This window comes from Catharus ustulatus, chromosome 12, assembly GCF_009819885.2.
Source record: "Catharus ustulatus isolate bCatUst1 chromosome 12, bCatUst1.pri.v2, whole genome shotgun sequence".
Taxonomy (NCBI): Eukaryota; Metazoa; Chordata; class Aves; order Passeriformes; family Turdidae; genus Catharus; species Catharus ustulatus.
In genome coordinates, this window is record NC_046232.1 from 20,722,331 (window position 1) to 20,744,235 (window position 21,905).

A 21,905-nucleotide genomic window follows, 5' to 3' on the forward strand; every position below is an offset into this window, starting at 1 on the left:
TAACATAAATCACTGATTTTAATCTGCTTAATAATAAAAATATTTCTGGGAAAACGAATCCCTTTGGAGATCATTGCTGATAATTCCAGAGTTTATTTACTTTGGGAGCTGCCGTGACCGGGGAGGAATCCGGCTGGGGTTGGAGAGCCCGGAAAAACATCAGGAATCATCCCAGAATTATTCCAGGTCGTTCAACTTCTGAACTGAAATCCTCCCGTCCTCTGCAATGTCGGGAATTTTGGGAAAACTGGGATGGGATGCCAGAATTCCACGGGATCCACCCAAGGAATGGGTGATGCTGGATCTTGGAGCAGCATAGGGAGAGGATTTTTCCGGCTTTTTACCAAAAATGTCTGGATTTTCCTCAATTCCCTTCCCAGGAGGAAGGAAAACTCCATATCCAGTTGTTCCAAGGAAATAAACTGGGATGTTTCTTTGTGGAATGTTAATCCACGGCAAATCCCAAAGAAATCCAGGAATTTTGAGACCAAATTCCAACGAACCTCCCTCATCCCTCCTTAAGCCACGAGGATTTGGAAAAGCTGGAAAAGAGCAGGAATTTCAGGGTCCTCCAGGTCATTTTATCCCCTTTTTTAATATCCTTGAAGTGCATCTTGGAAACATTCAGGAATTTGGAATAAAAATGGGAATTCCCTGGAATTTAAAAGGAATTGAATCCCCCTCCCCAGTTCCCCATTGGAATCCACTCCCTTGGCAGGAAATTTGCTTTTCTCTGGACTTGTTCTGCCGGATTTTTCCCACGTGTCCCAACATCACATTTCCATGGATCATTTCCCACAGGTTGGGAATTAACTCGCTTCCATCAGGTTGGGAATTAATTCCAACAGGTTGGGAATTAACTCATTTCCATATGGTTGGGAATAATTTCCAACAGGTTGGGGATTAACTAATTTTCATTGGGTTGGGATTTAACTCATTTTCCACATGTTGGGATTTAACTCATTTCCATTGGGTTGGGAATTAACTCCTTTCCATCAAGTTGGGAATTAATTCATTTCCTTTGGGTTGGGAATTAACTCATTTTCCACATGTTGGGAATTCACTCCTTTCCATCACGTTGGGAATTAACTGAGTGACTGAGCCACCTCCAGGCGGGCACACATAGAATCTCTGGCTCTGCACACACTCCGCATTCCACCTGTTTTCCTGAAAGATTAGAATTAAGCGGAAAAAACGGGGAAAAAAACCAGAAAAACGGGGATCGCCCGGGACCGGGATTCGAACCCGCGGTCGCATCCCTTCCACCGTGACGGCCAGCAGGGGGCGCCCGCGCCTCGAGCCGCGCCCCTTCGGCGTCGCCGTGCGTCGGTGACGTCACGGGCGGCGCGCGCGCTGATTGGCCGGATTTGAATCGCGGCGGGCGCGCGGCGGCCGCTCGGTGCCAGCGCGAGCCCCGGGCCCTGTCGCGACAGCGGCGGCGCCACCCGCGACATGAAGGCGGCGTGAGTGGCTCCACAGGCCCCGGGGCGGCGGGGAGGCGGCAGCTTTGGGGGGTCCCCGGGGTGGTGGGTGCCCCCGGTCCTGCTCGGCCTGTCCCTGTCCCGTGCCCGGTTCCTTCCCTGTCCCGGTCCTGTCCCGGTCCTGTCCCGGTCCTGTCCCGGTCCTGTCTCGGTCCGGTCCCGCTGTCCCCTCACGGCTCTCTCCCCTCAGTAGGGCCAAGACGCCGCGGAGGCCGAAGAAAGCCACGAACCCCACGCTGAAGGACCCGGTGGGGGTGAGTGCGGGGCTCATCCCGAATTCCCTGGTTCCCACTTCCCGAAATTCCCGGGATTATTGCCGTGTTCATCCCGAATTCCCTGGTTCCCACCTCCCAAAGTTGCCGGGGTTATTGCCAGGCTCATCCTAAATTCCCTGTTTCCCACCTTCCAAAGTTCCCGGGATTATTGCCGGGTTTATCCCAAACTCCCTGATTCCCACCTCTCAAAATTCCCGGGATTATTGCCGAGCTCATCTCGAATTCCCCTGATTCCCACTTCCCAAAATTCCCGGGATTATTGCCGTGTTCATCCCGAATTCCCTCGTTCCCACCTCTCAAAATTCCCGGGATTATTGCCGGGCTCATCCTGAATTCCCTGATTCCCAGCTTTATTGCCGGGCTCATTCCCAGGTTTGTTGCCGGGTTTATCCCCGTTTCCCTCATCCCACGTGTACTCCCGGGATCATTCCCGTTAATTCCCGGTTTATTTCCCCCGATCCCTGCCGTACTCCCGGGATCACTCCCGTTAATTCCCGGTTTATTTCCCCCCGTCCCTGTCGTACTGCCGGGTTCATTCCCGCAATCATTCCCAGTTTTGCTCCCGGTTTATTTTCCCAGTCCCAGGTGTCCTCCCGACGTCATTCCCAGTTTAATTCCCGGTTTTTCCCTCCAGTCCCGGGTTCATTCCCAGTTTCATTCCCAGTTTATCCCCCTGCAATCCCAGGTATACTCCTGTGTTCATTCCCAGTTTTATTCCCAGTTTCATTCCTGGTTTATTTTCCCCCGTCTCAGGTTCATTCCTGCTTTTTCTCCCCTATCCAGGTGTACTCCCATGTTCATTCCCAGTTTCATTCCCAGTTTATTCCCCCCAATCCCAGGTGTACACCTGTGTTCATTCCCAGGTTCATTCCCAGTTTAATTCCCATTTCCCTCCAACCACAGGGGTACTCCTGTGTTCATTCCCGGTTTCATTCCCGGATTTTCCCCAATCCCAGGTGTACTCCTGGTTTCATTCCCAGTTCCATTCCCAGTTTCATTCCCAGTTTTCCCCAGGTGTACTCCCGAGTTCATTCCCAGTTTCATTCCCAGTTCCATTCCCGGTCTCATTCGCGGTTTCATTCGCTGTTTTCTCAGGCGTACTCCCGGTCTCATTCCCATTTCCATTCCCGATCGCATTCCTGGTCTCATTCCCATTTTTCCCAGGTCTAGTCTCGGTCTCATTCCTGTTTCCATTCCCGGTTTTTCCCAGGTGTACTCATTCCCAGTCTCATTCCCGTTTTTCCCAGGTGTATTCCCGGTCTCATTCCCATTTCCATTCCCAGTCTCATTCCCGTTTTTCCCAGGTGTACTCCTGTTCTCATTCCCGTTTCCATTCCCGTTTTCCCCAGGAGTTCTCCCGTGTTCATTCCCGTTTCCATTCCTGTTTTTCCCAGGTGTACTCCCGGTCTCATTCCCGGTCTCATTCCCGTTTCCATTCCCGTTTTCCCAGGTGTATTCCCGGTCTCATTCCCGGTCTCATTCCCGTTTCCATTCCCGTTTTCCCAGGTGTACTGCCGCGTGCGCCCGCTCAGCCGTGCGGATCAGGAGTGCTGCATCGAGGTCATCAACAGCACCACGGTGCAGCTGCACCCGCCCGACGGCTTCCGCGTGTTCCGCAACGGCGAGTACCGCGAGGTACGGCTCCCAGCGGGAGCTCCTGCCTGGAATACAAAATTCCTGACGGGAATTCCTGAAATTCCTGCCTGGAATCCCAAATTCCTGCCTGGAACCCCAGATTCCTGATGGGAACTCCTGCCTGGAATCCAAAATTCCTGCCTGGAATCCCAAATTCCTGCACGGAATTCCCGAAATTCCTGCCTGGAATTCCTGCTTGGAATCCAGAATTCCTGCCCGCAATTCTTGCCTGGAATTCCCGAAATTCCTGCCTGGAATTCCTGCCTGGAATCCCAAATTCCTGCCTGGAATCCCAAATTCCTGCCTGAAATTCCTGCCTGGAACCCCAGATTCCTGCCTGGAATCCCAAATTCCTACCCAGAACTCCTGCATGGAATCCCAAATTCCTGACAGGAACTCCTGCCTGGAATTCCGGAAGTTCTGCCCGGAATTCCTGCCTGGAATTCCCGCGTGGAATCCCCAAAATTCCTGCCTGAAATTCCATGCAGGGATCTCAAATTCTTGCCTGGAATTCCAGAGTTCCTGCCCGCAATTCCTGCATGTAATTCCCGAAATTCCTGCCTGGACTTCCTGCATGGAATCCCAAATTCCTGCCCAGAGTTCCTGCCTGCAATTCCTGCCTGGAATCCTGAATTCATGCCCACAATTCCTGCCTGGAATTCCTGCCTGTAATCCCAAATTCCTGCCTAGAATTCCTGCCTGCAATTCCTGCATGGAATTCCCAAAATTCCTGCCTGCAATTCATGCCCGAAATTCCAAAATTCATTCCCGCAATTCCTGCCAGGAGTCCCAAATTCCTGCTTGCAATTCCTGCCTGGAAATTCCTTTTAAAATTCATTAAAATAATTCATTAAAAAAACATAAAACCAGCTTGAAATCTAGGACTATCAAAATTAATTAAAATTTTCATTACAATTCATTAAAAAATAAAACCAGCTTGAAATTCCTGACTGAAAAACTGAAACCAGACTGGAAAAAAATCCCAAATAAATCCAATTCCATGCGGGAACAGCTCCACTTGGATCTCAGTGGATGCTCCTTTGCTTGGATTCTGGGGGGGGATATTCAGAATTGGGAATTCTGTGCTCTGTGGGATCCTCTCCAGGCTGTGGAGCTGGAATTCCAGGTGCTTTTCCCTCTCTTGGCAGACCCAGTATTCCTTCAAGGAGGTTTTTGGCACTCTGGTGGTGCAGAAGGAGCTCTTTGATGTGGTGGCCAAACCTCTGGTGGAGGATCTGATCCGGGGCAAAAACGGTGAGCAGAGTTCCTGTCCTGTCCATTCCCAGGATTTCACCATTCCCAGGGTTTGGCTGGAATTGTGCCTCAGCTCCTCACACAAAATGGGATTTCAATTAGGGAATTGTATCCCACTGAAATTCCCACCAAACATGTGATTAATTAGGGAATTGTATCCCACTGAAATTCCCAATCCATTCCTGCTGTTCCAACTGGATTTTAGCTGGGGGGGAGCCATTCCCTTTATGGAATAGGATTCCTGGGATGGGAATGGATGATCCCAAAGTTTGGCTGGAATTGTGCCTCAGCTCCTCACACAAAATTGAATTTCACTTCTCTTGGGCTCTGCCCTTGAAGAAATGAAGGAAAATTTGGGGAAAAAATGGGAAATATTTAATTAATTTGGGAATTTCAGTGGGATACAATTCCCAATCCATTCCAGCTGTTCCAATGGGATTTCAGCTTGCAGAGAGCCATTCCCTTGGAAGCTCTTTATGGAATAGGAATCCTGGGATGGGAGTGGATGATCCAGTGCCATGGAAGTGCATCCAAATCCTTCTCCCTGCTCTCCCAGATTTTCCTGTGGTCTGTGGGAATTGCAGATTACCAAATCAGAATTTTGGCACTTTTAGCAAAGCGACATTTTCAACTCCCAAAAAGAGCAACAAAAGGCAAAAAAATTAAAGAAAGCATCACTTCCTAAACCATCAAATATCTGGGAAGGACATTAAAGCTCATCCCTTTCCATGGGCAGGGAAACCTTCCACTATCCCAGGAATGTTCCCATCCAGTCTGGAATATTCCAAGGCTGGTTTGTGTCTCTTGGAGGGGTGATGGATATTCCCAGCTGTGCCCATCACTGCTTTGAATGGTGTGGAATATTCAAGGTGGAATTTTTTCTTTTTTCCCCCCCCTAATCCCGTTGATTTCTCCCTTTTCCCTGCATCCCCAGGTCTCCTGTTCACCTATGGAGTGACAGGCAGTGGGAAGACCCACACCATGACAGGATCCCCTGGGGATGGGGGGCTCCTGCCCCGCTGCCTGGCCATGATCTTCAACAGCATCGGCCCCTTCCAGGCCAAGAGATTCGTGAGTGCCTCCCAAATCCTCCCCCAGCCCCAAACCCCTGGGTGTCTGCTCCAAACCTGCCTCTGGAAGGCTTGGAAGAGGGAAAAAATCCCAACTCCAGCATCCTGGTTCCAAAAGGGAATGAATTTCTAAACCATTCGATAATTTGGGGCTTGTTCCCCAAACCCATCCTGGGAAAAATCTGTGCAAAGCTCATGGGAAGGGATCCAGCCAGGAATGTTTCAGTGCTGCTGGCCAAGGTGTTCCCTTCCTCCTTAGGAATTAATCTTTAATTAATCATGCAGTTGTATCCCACTGAAATTCCCAATCTATTCCTGCTGTCCCAACAGGTGATTTCAACACATTCCATGGCTTTTTTTTTTTTCCCTGGAATCACTGAAAAACACTGGTTTGGAGCTCCATATTTCCATATTATTCCACTTCACTGCAGTAATTCCCATAAAACCAAAAATTAACTGTCTGCTCATGAAATTAAGGATGTTTTTCCAAAGATGTGCCTAAAATATACTGAAATAATCCTGGAATTCTCAACCTTGGGAGCTTTTATAAAACATTATTTTGCAACTTGTTTCTGTCAGATCTTGCTGGGTCGAGCACTAATGAGGGGCATGTCATTAATAAATTAACAGCAGCCTAATCAGACTAATTAATGCTTTGCTGGCCAGCACCTGGATGTTGGAATTGTCTGAAATTCCTGGTTTTTCCCTCAGGTTTTCAAGCTGGATGACAAGAACGGGGTGGACGTGCAGAGCGAGGTGGAGGCTCTGCTGGAGCGCCAGAGGAGGGAAGCCCTGCCCACCCCAAAAACTCCAGCTGGGAAGTGAGTGACTCTGGGAATAGCAGAGGGAATTTGTTCCCTAGAAATGGGATTTCCCTTCTCTCAGGCTCTTCCCTTGAAGAAATGAAGGAAAAAATTGGGGGGGAAAAAAATAAGGCAAATATTTAATTAGTTAGGTAATTGTATCCCACTGAAATTCCCAATCTATTCCTGCTGTTCTAACAGGAGATTTCAGCTTGGAGGAAACCATTCCATGGCTTTTATTCCTGAATTTTTTCTGTTTTCCCCTTGGAATTTTTTCTGTTTTCCCCTTGGAATTTTTTCTGTTTTCCCCTTGGAATTTTTTCTGTTTTCCCCTTGGAATTTTTTCTGTTTTCCCCTCGGAATTTTTTCTGTTTTCCCCTCGGAATTTTGAGACCTTTTCCCCTCAGAATTTTGACCTTTTCTCCCAGAATTCCAACCATGGAATTCCCTCAGTTGGATCATGGAATTTCCTCCATTGGATCATGGAATTCCTACCATGGAATTTCCTCCATTGGATCATAAAATTCCAACCATGGAAATTCCTCCATTGAATCATGAAATTGCAACCATGGAAATTCCTCTGTTTGGATCGTGGAATTTCCACCATGGAATTCCCTCAGCTGGATCATGGAATTCCCTCCGTTGAATCATGGAATTCCAACCATGGAATTTCCTCCGTTGAATCATGGAATTTCCTCCATGGAATCATGGAGTTCCAACCATGGAGTTCCCTCAGATGGATCATGTCCTCCATCGAATCATGGAATTCCAACCATGGAATTCCCTCCATTGAATCACAGAATTCCAGCTCCTGGCCCTGCACAGGACCCCCCAAAAGCAGAATTTTCCCGAATATCTCTCATTTCCCCACCCAACCCCTCAGATCTACCCTGGCACGTTCTGGCTCCCTAGAAATCCCATCCCCAATCCCTCTTTCTTGCCCCAGGAGGCAGCTGGATCCCGAGTTTGCCGACATGATCGACATCCAGGATCACTGCAAGGTGGAGGAGGTGGACGAGGACAACGTCTACGGCGTCTTCGTGTCCTACATCGAGATCTACAACAACTACATCTACGACCTGCTGGAGGAGGCTCCCTTCGACTCCATCAAACCCAAGTGAGTCCCAAAAGCACATCCCAAACCGGGATCCTGGGCTTGGGAATCGCCTCTGGAACAGGGGGATGAGGACAAGGTCTGGAGTGTCACTGTGTCCTGTCCCAACATCCAACACCTCCTTTGAGCCCATCAAACACCAGGGAGATTGGGAATTCCCAGATTCCCAGTCCTGGCAGGATTTTCTAGGATTTGCACTGGGGTTTTTGGTTCTAACCTTAGGGAGCTTGGCTCAGAATTCCTGGGAATCCCAGTCCTGGCAGGATCTCCACTGTGGTTTTTGATTCTAACCTTAGGGAGCATGTCTCAGAATTCCTGGGAGGATTTTCTAGCATCTCCACCATGATTTTTCTGGTTTTAACCTTAGGGAGCTCAGAATTCCTGGGATCCCAATCCTGGGAAGATTTTCTAGGATCTCCACTGTGGTTTTTTGTTCTAACCTTAGGTAGCATGGCTCAGAATTCCTGGGAATCCCAGTCCTGGCAGGATCTCCACTGTGGTTTTTGATTCTAACCTTAGGGAGCTCAGAATTCCTGGAAATCCCAATCCTGGGAGGATTTTCTAGGATCTCCACTGTGGTTTTTTGTTCTAACCTTAGGGAGCATGGCTCAGAATTCCTGGGAATCCCAGTCCTGGCAGGATCTCCACTGTGGTTTTTGATTCTAACCTTAGGGAGCTCAGAATTCCTGGGAATCCCAGTCCTGGCAGGATTTTCTAGGATTTGCACCATGGTTTTTTGTTCTAACCTTAGGGAGCTCAGAATTCCTGAGAATCTCAGTCCTGGCAGGATTTTCTAGGATTTGCACCATGGTTTTTGGTCTAACCTTAGGGAGCTTGGTTCAGAATTCCTAGATTCCCAGTCCTGGCAGGATTTTCTAGGATCTCCACTGTGGTTTTTTTTGTTCTAACCTTAGGGAGAATGACTCAGAATTCCTGAGAATCACTGTTAAAAACACATGGAAAAGAATCCAGACAGGAATGTTTCAGTGCTGATGGCATGGTGCTCCCTTCCTTGTTAGGCTGGGTGATTCATAAGCAAATGTTAATTAGGCGATTGTATCCCACTAAAATTCCAAATCTGTTCTAACAGGTGATTTCAACTTGGAACAAACCATTCCATAGATTTTTTTTCCCTGGAAACAGTGAAAACCACTGGTTTGTTTCCATATTATCCCACCTTATATCAATAATTCCCAGAAAAACAGAAATTAGGGATATTTTGTGATAATTTTTAGGGATTTTTTCAGGAATATTTTGTGATAATTTTTAGGGTTATTTTTTAGGGATATTTTGTGATGTCTAAAATCTAAATTCCTCTTGGAATCCATGGATTGAAATTCCATTAAAGGAGCCCCTCTGTCCTGTGTAATTAAGGTTGATTAACAAAGATTAACGAAGGCAAATCAAACTGGGAGCTTCTCCAGTGTCCTCATTCCAGAAGGATTTGGATCTCTGGGAGTGCTTTTAAAAACATTTAGTGTTTAAAAGCATTTATAATAAAATGTTTTTTTAAACATTAAAATTTTAAACATAAAAATAAAAATATTAAAAGGTGCTTATTTCCAAAGCCCATCCTAAAAAAAAAAAAAGAAATCTGGGATTATTTCTCCCTCTGGAAGCTGCAGTGTGGAAAGATCTGAGGCAGAAATCAAAGATTTAATATTTTTTCCCCGTTTTTTTGGTAGGTGGAACAGTTGCAACACTCCTGTGAGAAATGGAGACTTTGTGTATGTGTCCAATGTCTTATTCCCATTATTCCACTGCTGTTTGCCTTGATTAGGAGCAGAAAATTCCCTGCCTTTCCTTGCTTTCCTAGGAAATCTAGGATGCTCTCCTTGCTTCTGTGTGCTTGTAGAAAAGCAATAGCTGCCACCAAAGCAATTAATTGCAATTAAATAGCTGCTAATTAGAGCAGTAGCTGGAGTGTCACTAATCCTGGCTGTGTGTCCGTGTCCTCTATTCCCTCTTCCACCTTTTAGATGGAGAATTGACCTTTTCTCTTGGAATTTTGTTTGTTTACCCCTCAGAATTTTTGATGTTTTCCCTCAGAAGTTTTTCACATTTTCCCCTCAGAATTTTATCTCTTTTCCCTTTTAATATTTGAACTTTTTCCTCAGCATTTTGGATTATTTTTCCCTCAGCATTTTTGACCCTTTTCCCCTCCGAATTTTGACCCTTTTCCCCTCAGCATTTTGAATGATTTTCCCCTCAGCATTTTGAATGATTTTCCCCTCAGAATTTTGGATGATTTTTCCCTCAGAATTTTGACCATTTTTGCCCCTGAATTTTTGATGTTTTCCCTCAGAAGTTTGAACATTTTCCCTTCAGAACTTTGAACTTTCCCCTCAGAATTTTTTGACCTTTCCCCCCTCAATTTTAACAATTTTTCAGTCAGAATTTTGGATGATTTTCCCTCAGCATTTTTGGCCTTTACCCCTCAGAATTTTGACTCTTTTCCCTCGGAATTTTTGATGTTTTCCCCTCAGAATTTTTGTCATTTTCCCCTCAAAATTTTTGTCCTTTTATCCCTCAGATTTTTTTGTCATTTTCCCCTCAGAATTTTGACCCTTTTCCCTCAGCATTTTTGATGTTTTCCCCTCAGAATTTTGGATTATTTCCTCCTTAGAATTTTTGACATTTCCTCCTTAGAATTTTTGACATTTCCTCCTCAGAATTTTTGATATTTCCTCCTCAGAATTTTTGTCATTTTCCCCTCAGAATTTTTGTCCTTTTATCCCTCAGAATTTTTTTACATTTTTCCCTCAGAATTTTTGTCGTTTTTCCCTCAGATTTTTTCCCTTTTCCCACTGAATTTTGCCCTCCAAGAAGATCTGCATGGCAGGAAGCTCCCCAGACAACTCCACCCTAATGGGATTTATTTATTTTCCCTTTTTCCCCTTATCCCAAAGACCTCCCCAGTCCAAAATCCTTCGGGAAGACCAGAACCACAACATGTACGTGACGGGCTGCACCGAGGTGGAGGTCAAATCCACAGAGGAAGCTTTTGAAGTCTTTTGGAGAGGTAAAAAAAAAATAAAAAATTGGAATTTATTTGATCCCAAATCCCATCACCTTAAACATTATCCACGAAATTCCACTGGAATAACTCCATCCCACTTTGGGCATTTCCAGGGATGGAGCATCTCTGGGCATTTTGGGGTTTCACCATTCCCAGCCCTTCCCAGTATCCCACAGTTCCCATCATTTCACAGCTGTGAAATCCCAAATCCCTTGGGAAAACCCAAATCCATTGGGAAACCTCAAATCCTAAATCCATTGGGAAACCTCAAATCCTAAATCTGCTGGGAAACCCCAAATTCTAAATCCATTGGGAAATCCTAAATCCCCTGGGAAACCCCAAATCTTAAATCCATTGTGAAATCCTGAATCCATTGAGAAACCCCAAATCCTCTGGGAAATCCCAATCCCCAAATCCATTGGGAAACCCTAAATCCTCTGGGAAACCCCAAACCCCAAATCCACTGGGAAACCCCAAATCCATTGGAAAACCCCAAACCCCGGGGAAAACCCCAAATCCCCTGGGAAATCCCAAATCCATTGGGAAATCCCAAATCCTAAATCCATTGGGAAATCCTAAATCCATTGGGAAACCCCAAATCCCCTGGGAAACCCCAAACCTGTGGGGAAACCCGAAACCCCAAATCCATTGGGAAACCCTAAATCCTCTGGGAAACCCCAAACCTCAAATCCATTGGGAAACCCCAAACCCCCTGGGAAACCCCAAACCCCCTGGGATTCCCAGTATCCCCCAGCTGTGCAGTGAGGCTGGAGGAGGTGGGAGCTGAATTTTGGGATTTGGGGTGTCGGGGCAGGGCAGAAGAAGCGGCGCATCGCCAACACGCAGCTGAACCGGGAATCCAGCCGCTCCCACTCGGTGTTCATCATCAAACTGGCACAGGCTCCTCTGGATGCCGACGGGGACAACGTCCTCCAGGTGAGTCCAGCAGGATTTTATGGGATTCTGGGATTTTTGTGGAATTTATGGGGTTTTTTGGGGTTTTTTTTTTTTTGGAGGAGTTAGTCGTAAATTCGGTGTTAAAACAGAGGGTGAAGCTGCTGGGTGGTTTTCAGCTTTTCCTTTGTTTGGGAAACCCCAAACCCCAAATCCCCTTGGAAACCCCAAACCCCAAATCCCCTTGTTTGGGAATCTCAGATGTTGGGAATCTGAATGATCCCAAGGCAGAAGGGATCTGCCAAACCTCCCAAAAAAAAAAATGCTGTACCAACCCCTCCGAGCTCGTATCCAGCACATTCCTTGGAAGTGCTTTTTGGGGTGAGGTGTCCCCCGTTCCCTTTGGAGGGAATGTGGGGGATCCAGGATTTCTCCTGTATCCCAGGAAAAGGAGCAGATCACCCTGAGCCAGCTGTCCCTGGTGGATCTGGCTGGAAGCGAGAGAACCAACAGGACCAAGGCCGAGGGGAACAGGCTGCGGGAGGCAGGTAGGAACCCCCTGCTAATTAACCCTGCTAATTAAACTCCCGCTAATCCCATCTCCCAGGGAGGAATCCCAGGAATTCTTGAAGTGCTCTGTTAGGATTTGATGACCTTCAATCTTCCCGTTTGGAAAGCACAAGTTTGCAACCACTTCAGTTAATTGGAGAAATTATTAACAAATATCGTTAATTAGGCAATTTATTCTTCTGAATAATTTGGGAACGTGATCCAAGGGCTGCTCATGGAGGTTTTTTTTCCTTGTGTTTGCTGTTTTTAGGGAATATCAACCAGTCTTTGATGACCTTAAGGACGTGCATCGAGGTTCTGCGGGAAAACCAATTGTACGGAACAAACAAGGTGGGCAGCCCTTCCCTGATTATCCTTAATTATCCTTGGATTTCATCTCCTGGGTCAGGAAAACTCACTGGATTTGCCCTGGCCTTTATTCCCAGATGGTTCCATACAGAGATTCCAAACTGACTCATCTCTTCAAGAACTATTTTGATGGAGAAGGGAAAGTTCGGATGATCGTGTGTGTGAATCCCAAGGCCGAGGACTATGAGGAAAGCCTGGTAAATTCCCTCCTTCCATTCCCTCCTGCTCTTCTTTTCCTCTTTTTTCCCTGGATTCTTGTACTCCAAGGGATATAAGGAATTATAATTGGTTTTTGAGCACTTCAGTTATAATTTTGTGGGATAAATCTGCTCCCCAAATCTTATTTTTCCTGTTCAAATTGTGCCCACTCCTTGCTTGGAAAGTGGGAAAGGTTTTCCTTCCTCACAGAATTCTGGTAAATTCAATTTTTCCATTCCCTCCTGCTCTTCTTTTCCTGTTTCTCCCTGGATTCTTGTACTCCAAGGGATATAAGGAATTATAATTGGTGTTTGAATGCTTCAGTTGTAATTTTGTGGGGAAGATCTGCTCTCCAAACCTCACAGGGAAAGTGAGAAAGGTTTTCCTTCCTCACAGAATTCCTGTAAATTCCCTTTTTCCATTACTTCCTGCTCTTATTTTTCTCTTTTTCCCTGGATTTCTGTACTCCAAGAGATAGGAGGATGCGGAATGCTTCGATTATGATTTTGTGGGATAAATTGCTCTCCAAACCTTATTTTACCTTTTCATATCACACCTGCTCCTTGCTTGGAAAGTGAGAAGGGTTCCCTTCCTCACAAAACTCCATGGAACCATATTTAGGTGTTTAATCCCTGCCATTCCAAGAATTCCATGTGGAATTTTGGGGGGGAGGAGCTTTCTGGAAAATCCCAAACTGCAGCTGGAGATTCCAGCCGGACAATCCTTCCTTTCCCAATGTAACGACCCAAACCCCTCTCCCAACCCCAGATCCGGGTTCTCCTGGTGGTTTTTCCCTGTTTCCTTGCAGCAAGTGATGCGTTTTGCAGAGGTGACCCAGGAGGTGGAGGTGGCCAGGCCCGTGGACCGGCCCCTGTGCGGGCTGACGCCGGGGCGGCGCCTCCGGAACCAGGCGTTCCGAGAGGAGCTGGCCCGAAAGCTGGAGCTCAGGGGAGGCCCCGTGGGAGCAGGTGAGAGCTGGGAAAAGGGAAAATCCAGAGCCACGTGCAGGGGCTGAAGGGACTCTGCAGGAGGGATGGAGGGATAGGACACAGGGAATGGTTTCCCGTTGGGGTGGAATTCCCAGAGGAACTGTGGCTGCTCCTGAATCTCTGGAAGTGTCCAAGGCCAGATTGGAATGTGGGGCAGTGGGAATTGTCCCTGCCCATGGAATGGGATCCCTTTGAGGTCCCTTCCAACCCAAACCATTCCATGATTCCAGCAGGGTTTTCTGTTAGGAATTAAATTTCAAACCAATTCAGTTGAGCCTTAGCTGTGCCAGAGGAATCTCAGTACCCTGGGAGCTGCTGCTCTTCCCTCTTCAGTGTCCAAGGAATTCCATGGGATTGGGATGAATCCATGGTCCCAATAATGCAGGTCCTGACAGGAAATTGTCCCAAGGAAGTTGCAGGATGTTCAGAACCTGCTTTTAATAAAACAGGGAATCAAGGCTGTCACATTTAATCCTTTCTTTGGAAACCCGTAGCCCCCATCAATCATTCCCAGTTTTCCACCATCCTACCCCTTTTCCATTGGAATTTTCCCATCCTGCTGACAGATTTTTCCATCCTGCAGGACCAGAGGAGCCATCTGCTGCTGAGCTGTTTTTCCAGAACTTCCCTCCCCTGCCTCCCTGCGAGCTCTTGGATATCGATGATGACCAAACACTCCCCAGACTGATCGAGGCCCTGGAACAGCGCAAGAAAATGAAGCAGATGCTGGCAGAGGACCTTGCCAAAACCGGTAGGAATTTACCCCAAATTGGAACATCAGGACAAAACTCAGATTTGGTGCCCTTATTATTCCTTAGAGGATTCCCCCTTGCCCCAGTTTTCTTGTTTAGATTGATCGTTTCAAACTTTTTTGTGAGGAATTTTAGGCTTTAAATTGTTTGGGAAAAACAGGATGTTCTGGAGATAAAGGTGAAGATTAAAGATAAAATAGAAAACATCCAAATTTTCTTCCAGTTCTTGCCTGTAAAACAAAGCTGCAGGAATTTGACTCCAGTGTGACATCCAAGGAAAATTATATCCAAGGAAAACTGGCTGAGAAGGAGAAAATCATCGCAGGGCAGAAGACAGAGCTGGAACGGCAGGAGAAGAAGATTAAAACCTTGGAGTACAAGGTCAGCTGGAACACAAATCCCTTTTTTTTAATGGATCATTTAGCAAATTTAGGAATTAATATTTTTGAGGAACTCTTACTGAACACTTTTTAGCTCTTTTACAAGGTGAATCTTTTAAAACACCAAACAGAGTGATTTAGAATTGAAAACAGAGCTTCACCAGGGGAAATACAAGCAGGAATTCCTGCATCAGAGGGTTGTGTTCCCACCCAAATCCCTCCTCTCTTCCCACAGATCGAGATTTTGGAGAAGACAGCCACGATTTACGAGGAGGACAAGAGGAACCTGCAGCAGGAGCTGGAGAGCAAAAGCCAGAAGCTGCAGCGGCAGGAGTCGGACAAGAAGAGGCTGGAGGCCAGGCTGCAGGGAATGGTGGCTGAGACCTCCCTCAAGTGGGAGAAGGAATGTGTGAGTGCAGGAAAACAGGGATCAAGTTATCTGGGATTTGGGGGTTTGCTGGTCTGGTTGGTGTTTGTGGGAATTCTGGGGTTGGAAATTCCTGTTTGTGTTTGTGGAGGTTCTTGGGGAAGGGAAGGGAAGGGATTGAGGGGAAGGGAGGAAAAATGGAAAGGAAAGGAATGGGAAGGGAAGGGAAAGGAGATGGAGGGGAAAGGAAAGAAGGAAAGGAACAGCTGGGCTGTCAGGCTCTGCTCCCAGAGAACAGGGACAGAGGAGAGGGGATGGCCTCAGGCTGAATACCGGGACAATTCCCTCCTGGAAAGAGTTGTAAACATTGGAGCTGCCCAGGGAGGTTTGGAATCCCCATCCCTGGAGGTATCTGAGGAACACCTGGATGTGGCACTCAGGGCTCCAGGCTGGGTTCAGCTTTCCAGCCTCCACAATTCCATGTTTCCCGTGGCTTTCCCTGTGCCTGCAGGAGCGGAGGGTGGCAGCCAAGCAGCTGGAGATGCAGAACAAGCTGTGGGTGAAGGATGAGAAGCTGAAGCAGCTCAAGGCCATCGTCACCGAGCCCAGAGCCGAGAGGCCAGAGAGGCCTTCCCGGGAGAGGGATCGGGAAAAGCCTCTCCCGAGATCCGTGTCTCCTTCCCCTGCGCCCGTGAGTCACCCCCAAACCTTCTGCATTTAGGAAGCTGCATTTTTAGGGATGAAGTGCAGGGATTTTAAGTATTAGTAACCCCCCAAGCTACAGAGTTGGAGCAGCTTGCTTTGTATTCCTTGTCTGCTGTTCGTTCTTCATCCACCTCCTGATATCCACAGGAATGGAAATCCCTGGATCTGTCTGTCCCTGTGTCTCACTGATGTTTCTTTCAGCCCAGAGTCTGGAGCAGCTTGAATTCCCTGTTGTCCTGTTTGTTCTCCATCCATTCTCCCACCTCCTGATATCCTCAGGAAGGGGGAAATCCCTGGAATTTTCTGTCCCTGTTTGCTTGGAGTCTGCTGTGTCTCACTGCTCTCTCCCTTCTCCCCAGAGCTGCGGTGACCCCGCTGAGCCTGGGGACAGCCGGGTGGCCCCGCGGGTGCACCGGCGCTCCAACTCTTGCAGCAGCATCTCTGTGGCCTCCTGCGTGCTGGAGTGGGAGCAGAGAGGCCCTTCCTGCGAGCCAGCCAGCATTCCCAAACCCAGGAATAAAGCGGGAGCGGAGCCGGGCTCGGCCTGGCCCAGCCCCGCCAGGAGGAGAGGGATGTGCTGGAACCGAGTGCTGGAAGTGCCCAGGGATAGAGAGGAGCTAGAGCAGGAAGAGGATCCGTGCTGCAGGGTTAGTCCTGACCTAGTGGGGTTGAGCCCAGCTTTACAGTTCTCTGCCTTTCAGCCCGGCTTAAAGGTTCCCTGCCCTTGAGCCCGCCTAACGTAGAGTAGAGCTGTCTCTAACGCGTCCTGCTGGCCCCAGACGGAGCCTGGCTGCCCTCGCCGCCCTCTTGGTGTTTGGAGCTTCCTTGGAAGTTGAGAATTCCCACTTTTAGGGAGCTCTGAGGTGGCCACACTCTGCTGTAGCCATGGATGTCCTCATGTTTTTCCTGGCATTTCCCTTTTCCTGCCATTTCCCTTTTCCTGGTGTTTCCCTTTCCCTTTTCCTGGTGTTTCCCGGCATTTTCCTTTTCCTGCCATTTCCCTTTTCCTGGTGTTTTCCTTTTCCCGGTGTTTCCCTTTCCCTTTTCCTGGTGTTTCCTGGTGTTTCCCATTGTTTTTTTTCCCTTTTCCTAGTGTTTCCCTTTTTCTGGTATTTCCCAGCATTTCCCTTTTCCTTTCCATGTTTCCTCCAATCCCTCCTGCAATTCTACCCATTCCCATTTCCCAGTTCCCGTTCCCAGTGTCCATTCCCAGTGTCCATTCCCAGTGTCCATTCCCAATTCCCATTCCCAGGTGGCCCCGGCGGCCCCGCTGCGGCCGCGCCGTTCCCGCAGCGCCGACGAGCGCTGGGTGGATCACCGGCTCCATCCCTGCCATTCCCAATTCCCATTCCCAGTTCCCAGTTCCCATTCCCAGTGTCCATTCCCAGGTGGCCCCGGCAGCTCCGCTGTGGCCGTGCCGTTCCCGCAGCGCCAGCGAACACTGGGTGGATCACCGGCCCCATCCCTGCCATTCCCAGTTCCCATTCCCATTTCCCAGTGCCCATTCCCAGTGTCCATTCCCATTTCCCAGCGCCCATTCCCAGCGCCCATTCCCAGTTCCCAGTGCCCATTCCCAGTGCCCATTCCCAGTTCCTCTTCCCAGTTCCCATTCCCTGTTCCCATTCCCAGGTGGCCCCGGCGGCTCCGCTGCGGCCGCGCCATTCCCGCAGCGCCGGCGAGCGCTGGGTGGATCACCGGCCCCATCCCTGCCATTCCCAGTGCCCATTCCCAGTGCCCATTCCCAGTTCCCATTTCCCAGTTCCCATTCCCAGTTCCCAGTTCCCATTCCCAGTGTCCATTCCCAGATGGCCCTGGTGGCTCCACTGCGGCCGCGCCGTTCCCGCAGCGCCGGCGAGCGCTGGGTGGATCACCGGCCCCATCCCTCCCATTCCCAGTTCCCATTCCCAGTGCCCATTCCCAGTTCCCAGTTCCCATTCCCTGTTCCCATTCCCAGGTGGCCCCGGTGGCTCCGCTGCGACCGCGCCGTTCCCGCAGCGCCGGCTAGCGCTGGGTGGATCACTGGCCGCCATTCCCATTTCCCAGTTCCCAGTTCCCATTCCCTGTTCCCATTCCCATTCCCAATTCCCATTCCCAGGTGGCCCCGGCGGCCCCGCTGCGGCCACACCGTTCCCGCAGCGCCGGCGAGCGCTGGGTGGATCACCGGCCCCCATTCCCAGTTCCCATTCCCAGTGTCCATTCCCAGTGTCCATTCCCAGTGTCCATTCCCAGTTCCCATTCCATTCCCAGTGTCTATTCCCAGTTCCCATTCCCTGTTCCCATTCCCAGGTGGCCCCGGCGGCCCCGCTGCGGCCGCGCCGTTCCCGCAGCGCCGGCGAGCGCTGGGTGGATCACCGGCCGCCGTCCCACGTGCCCACGGAGACGCTGCTGCAGCCGCGCGTGCCCCGGGCCATCACCGTGGAGTCGCCCAGCGAGCGAGCCCTGGCCAGGTGTGACCGGTACCTGCTGACCCACCAGGAGCTCGCCTCCGACGGGGAGATCCAGACCAAGCTCATCAAGGTGACCTCGGGAATCCCGGGAATGTTGCGTTGGAATCGACGCAATTTAGTTAAAGTTACCCTGGGAATTCCTGGGTGTGGCACTCAGTGCTCCGGGCTGGGGATAAGGTTGAGATCCAGACCCAGCTCATCAAAGTGACCTTGGGAAGGTTGGGAATGTTCCATTGGAATTGCTGGAATTTGGAGTTTTCACAGTTGGTTCCATGATTTATGGATCCCATTGTCCGTGAATTCCATGGTTTGTGGGATCCCATGGTCCATTAATCCCATGGTTTGTGGAATCCTGTGATTTGTGAATCCCATTGTCCATTAATTCCATGATTTGTGGGATCCCATGATTTGTAGATCCCATGATTTTTGGGATCCCATGGTTTATTTAACAATCCATTGGCAATGAAATGGGAGGAGCTTGTTTGTGTCCGTATCTCTTTGGGCTGGAATTCTGGGATGAATCCTAGTGTTGTTCCTGTCCCAATCCCGCTTTTCCTTGTCCTTTTCCCATTCCAGGGGGACGTGTTCAAGACCAGGGGTGGTGGCCAGTCCGTGCAGTTCACAGACATCGAGACCCTCAAGCAGGAATCTCCCACCGGGTGAGTCCAGCCTCTGGAATCCTGGAATTCCCAAAATTCCAATCGTGGAACCTTTCATTTGAAGCTTCTGGAATTCCCAAGGTTCCAGTTGTGCAACTTTTCATTTGAGCTTCTGGAGTCTTGGAATTCCCAAGGTTCCAATCATGGAACCTTTAATTTGAAACTTCTGGAATCCTGGAATTCCCAAAATTCCTATCATGGAACCTTTCATTTGCGCTTCTGGAATTCCCGAAGTTCCAGTTGTGCAACTTTTCATTTGAGCTTCTGGAATCTTGGAATTCCCAAGGTTCCAATCATGGAACCTTTAATTTGAGCTTCTGGAATTGTGGAATTCCCAAAGTTCCAATGGTGAAACCTTTAATTTGAGCTTCTGGAATTCTGGAATTCCCAGGGTTCCAATGGTGAAACCTTTAATTTGAGCTTCTGGAAATGTGGAATTCCGTGTGCGTGGGTGGAACCTCTTCCAGGCCGGATGATCCAATGGGAAAATCCGACTTGAAATCCCATAAACTTGGAGAAATTTATGGCTGCTGGATCTGAGATTTGTTCAGGAAGACTAAAGAGGTTTTCCAGCGTTGGAATGTGGCAGATTCCAGGAGGTTTGTGCTGTAATTCCGTGAATTCCCGTTCCAGGAGGAAGCGCCGCTCGTCCCCTCCCGATCCCGACCCCGCTGGGGACGCCGCGGAATCGGAATGGACGGACGTGGAAACCAGGGTGAGCTGGGAATGTCATCCTGGATCCTGGAATTCTGGCATGGAGCAGGCTGGGAGGCAGCTCATCCCAATCCAACCATTCCGTGGGCACTTCCCCTTATCCCAGCCTGACCTTGGGCATTGCAGGCATCCAGTCCCCTCGGGATGGGGATTTGGGAATGCTGGGAGTGGTGGGAAGGGCTGGATCTGGGGATTTGGGAATGCTGGGAGTGGTGGGAAGGGCTGGATCTGGGGATTTGGGAATGCTGGGAGTGGTGGGAAGGGCTGGATCTGGGGATTTGGGAATGCTGGGAGTGGTGGGAAGGGCTGGATCTGACCTTGGTGTGTTCCCAGTGCTCCGTGGCCGTGGAGATGAGGGCGGGATCGGCGCTGGGACCGGGATTGCAGCACCACGCCCAGCCCAAGTGAGTGCTCCTGGGATTCCTTCCAGACAAATTCCAAAACTCGGGAATGTCTTCCTCCCCTCCAACTCTACTGCCCTTCCCACATGGGGTTTGCATTCCCAAGTGGAATATCAGGAATGGCAGCAGGAATTCCCTGAATGCCCCTTTAACCTCTTGCTCGTGTTATCCATTGGGGATTTCCAGTTTCTTGGGATTGGGAATTTCCAGTTTCTCAGAATTGGGAAATTCCAGTTTCTTGGGGCTCTGGTTCCCAGTGGGAAGAGGGAATTGTGGTGGAATTCCTGCTAAAATTCCAACTGCATCATTATGGAACCACTAAGGAAGTGTGGAGAATTCCCTCTTTCCCAGATTATTAATGAGACATCCCTGGGAATTCCAGCTCTGTGCTCCTGGAATTCATCCCTGACGTTTCCAAAATTTGGGAGTGTTTTCCCCCCAACTTTGCTGCCCTTCCCACTTTGGGTTTGCATTCCCAACTGGAATAGGGTCAGGAATTCCCTGGATTCCCTCTCCTGTCCCTTTAACCTCTTGCTCACGTTATCCCTTGGGAAATTCCAATTTTTTAGGATTCCAGTTCTCTGTGGGAAGAGGGAATTGAGGAATTGGAATCCACCTTTGTTTACTGCTCCTGCTGCCTAAAAACCCAAGGAAAACCCCGGATTTTTTTTTTTTTTTTTGAGTTTTAAATGTTTTAAATGTTGGATTTTTTAGGAGCTGTGGGAGATTTGGGAATGCAAAAACCTGGGAATGAGGGGGTTGGCTGCTCCCAAAATTCCTCTGGAAGAATCCTGAAAGTTCTCTGTGTCTCTTTCCTGTTGCAGGCGCAGGAAACCCTGAATTTTTCCTGCTGGAATCCTGGATTTTCACAGCCTGAGGAATTCTCTGCTGCCGCTGCTCCTCAGGAACTGCTTTGTGCTCTTTCCCAGAGGTTTTTAGGGAAGCTGGGAAATGGTTCCATGGGTGATCCCAAAGAAGTTCTTCATGGATCTGTCCTTTCCCATAGATTTAGGGAACTCCTAAAGGTCCCTCTGGAATTCCAAACGGAGCTGGATCCTTACAGACAGAACCACCAGGCTTTTCCCTGGGAGATTTTTCCAGATTTTTTAGTCCCAAATCCATCTTTTCCGGTCATTCCCTCTCTTTTGGGAGACCCAACCGCTGCTATTCCGAGCTGCAGTCCAGCACTTTAAGGGTTTTTTTGGCCATTCCCAATTTTACTGGAACCAGGAAAAACTTGGGAATACGGATTTTCTTCTGGCAAGAATGAATTTGGAATATCTGAAGCGTCACTGATCTGTCAGAACATTCCAAGCTCGCCCGAAATCCCGGGAGCAGTGGGAATTCCCATCCCACCTGCTTTGGGGTGTGAGGGAAACTGGAATGTTTTCCATGTGGGAATGGGGGGAAAGTAAAAGGGGATTTCCTCACAGGTGGGGTGGGAATTGTCTCTCTGTGTGTCCCTGCAAGGTGTTCAATAAATCCTTTTATTCCAAAGCCTCTTCCTGGTTTTCAGGGAATTCCATGGGGAGGAGCTTCCCTGGCTTTGCAGAAAAACGGGAGCAGGGGTGTTTTTTGGGATGTTCAAATCCTGCTTGGATTCTGAGGTGGGGTTGGGAGAATTTTGTCCTCAAATTCCCACCAAAGGGAATCTGGGGACATTTGGGACCATTTTGAGGGATTGCCTCGATCCAAGAGGTTCTAGCCCATGGAAAAGCTTTTCTTCCCAAGGTTTGGAATCCTCAAATCCCAGAATGGTTTGGATTGGGTTTGGGATGAGGATTGGAAAGGGTTTTAAAGCTCATCCCAAGGGTAGGGACACTTCCCAGT

General features: G+C 48.9%; 1 protein-coding gene across 1 annotated transcript; it reads left to right on the top strand.

Moving 5' to 3' along the window:
* The first annotated feature begins 871 nt into the window (after positions 1-871).
* KIF23 (kinesin family member 23) lies at positions 872-21,572 on the top strand. Its single transcript, XM_033070796.1, has 25 exons — positions 872-895; positions 1,175-1,329; positions 1,480-1,735; positions 3,263-3,391; positions 4,540-4,645; positions 5,580-5,716; positions 6,427-6,536; positions 7,465-7,635; positions 9,318-9,359; positions 10,542-10,654; positions 11,466-11,587; positions 11,991-12,093; positions 12,366-12,445; positions 12,541-12,660; positions 13,470-13,629; positions 14,234-14,401; positions 14,626-14,783; positions 15,018-15,191; positions 15,661-15,840; positions 16,214-16,501; positions 18,141-18,371; positions 18,878-18,960; positions 19,594-19,675; positions 20,008-20,078; positions 20,900-21,572. Exons 1-25 carry the CDS (start codon positions 872-874, stop codon positions 20,913-20,915), a joined length of 3,279 nt encoding a protein of 1,092 aa, XP_032926687.1. The 3' UTR covers positions 20,916-21,572.
* The last annotated feature ends 333 nt before the right edge of the window (positions 21,573-21,905 follow it).

Coding starts and splice junctions, on each gene's coding strand:
- KIF23 (XM_033070796.1), top strand. CDS start 872: ATGGTTGGGAATAATTTCCAACAG. Junction 6,537..7,464: donor CCAAAAACTCCAGCTGGGAA/GTGAGTGACTCT, acceptor TTCTTGCCCCAG/GAGGCAGCTGGATCCCGAGT. Junction 9,360..10,541: donor GTGAGAAATGGAGACTTTGT/GTATGTGTCCAA, acceptor CTTATCCCAAAG/ACCTCCCCAGTCCAAAATCC.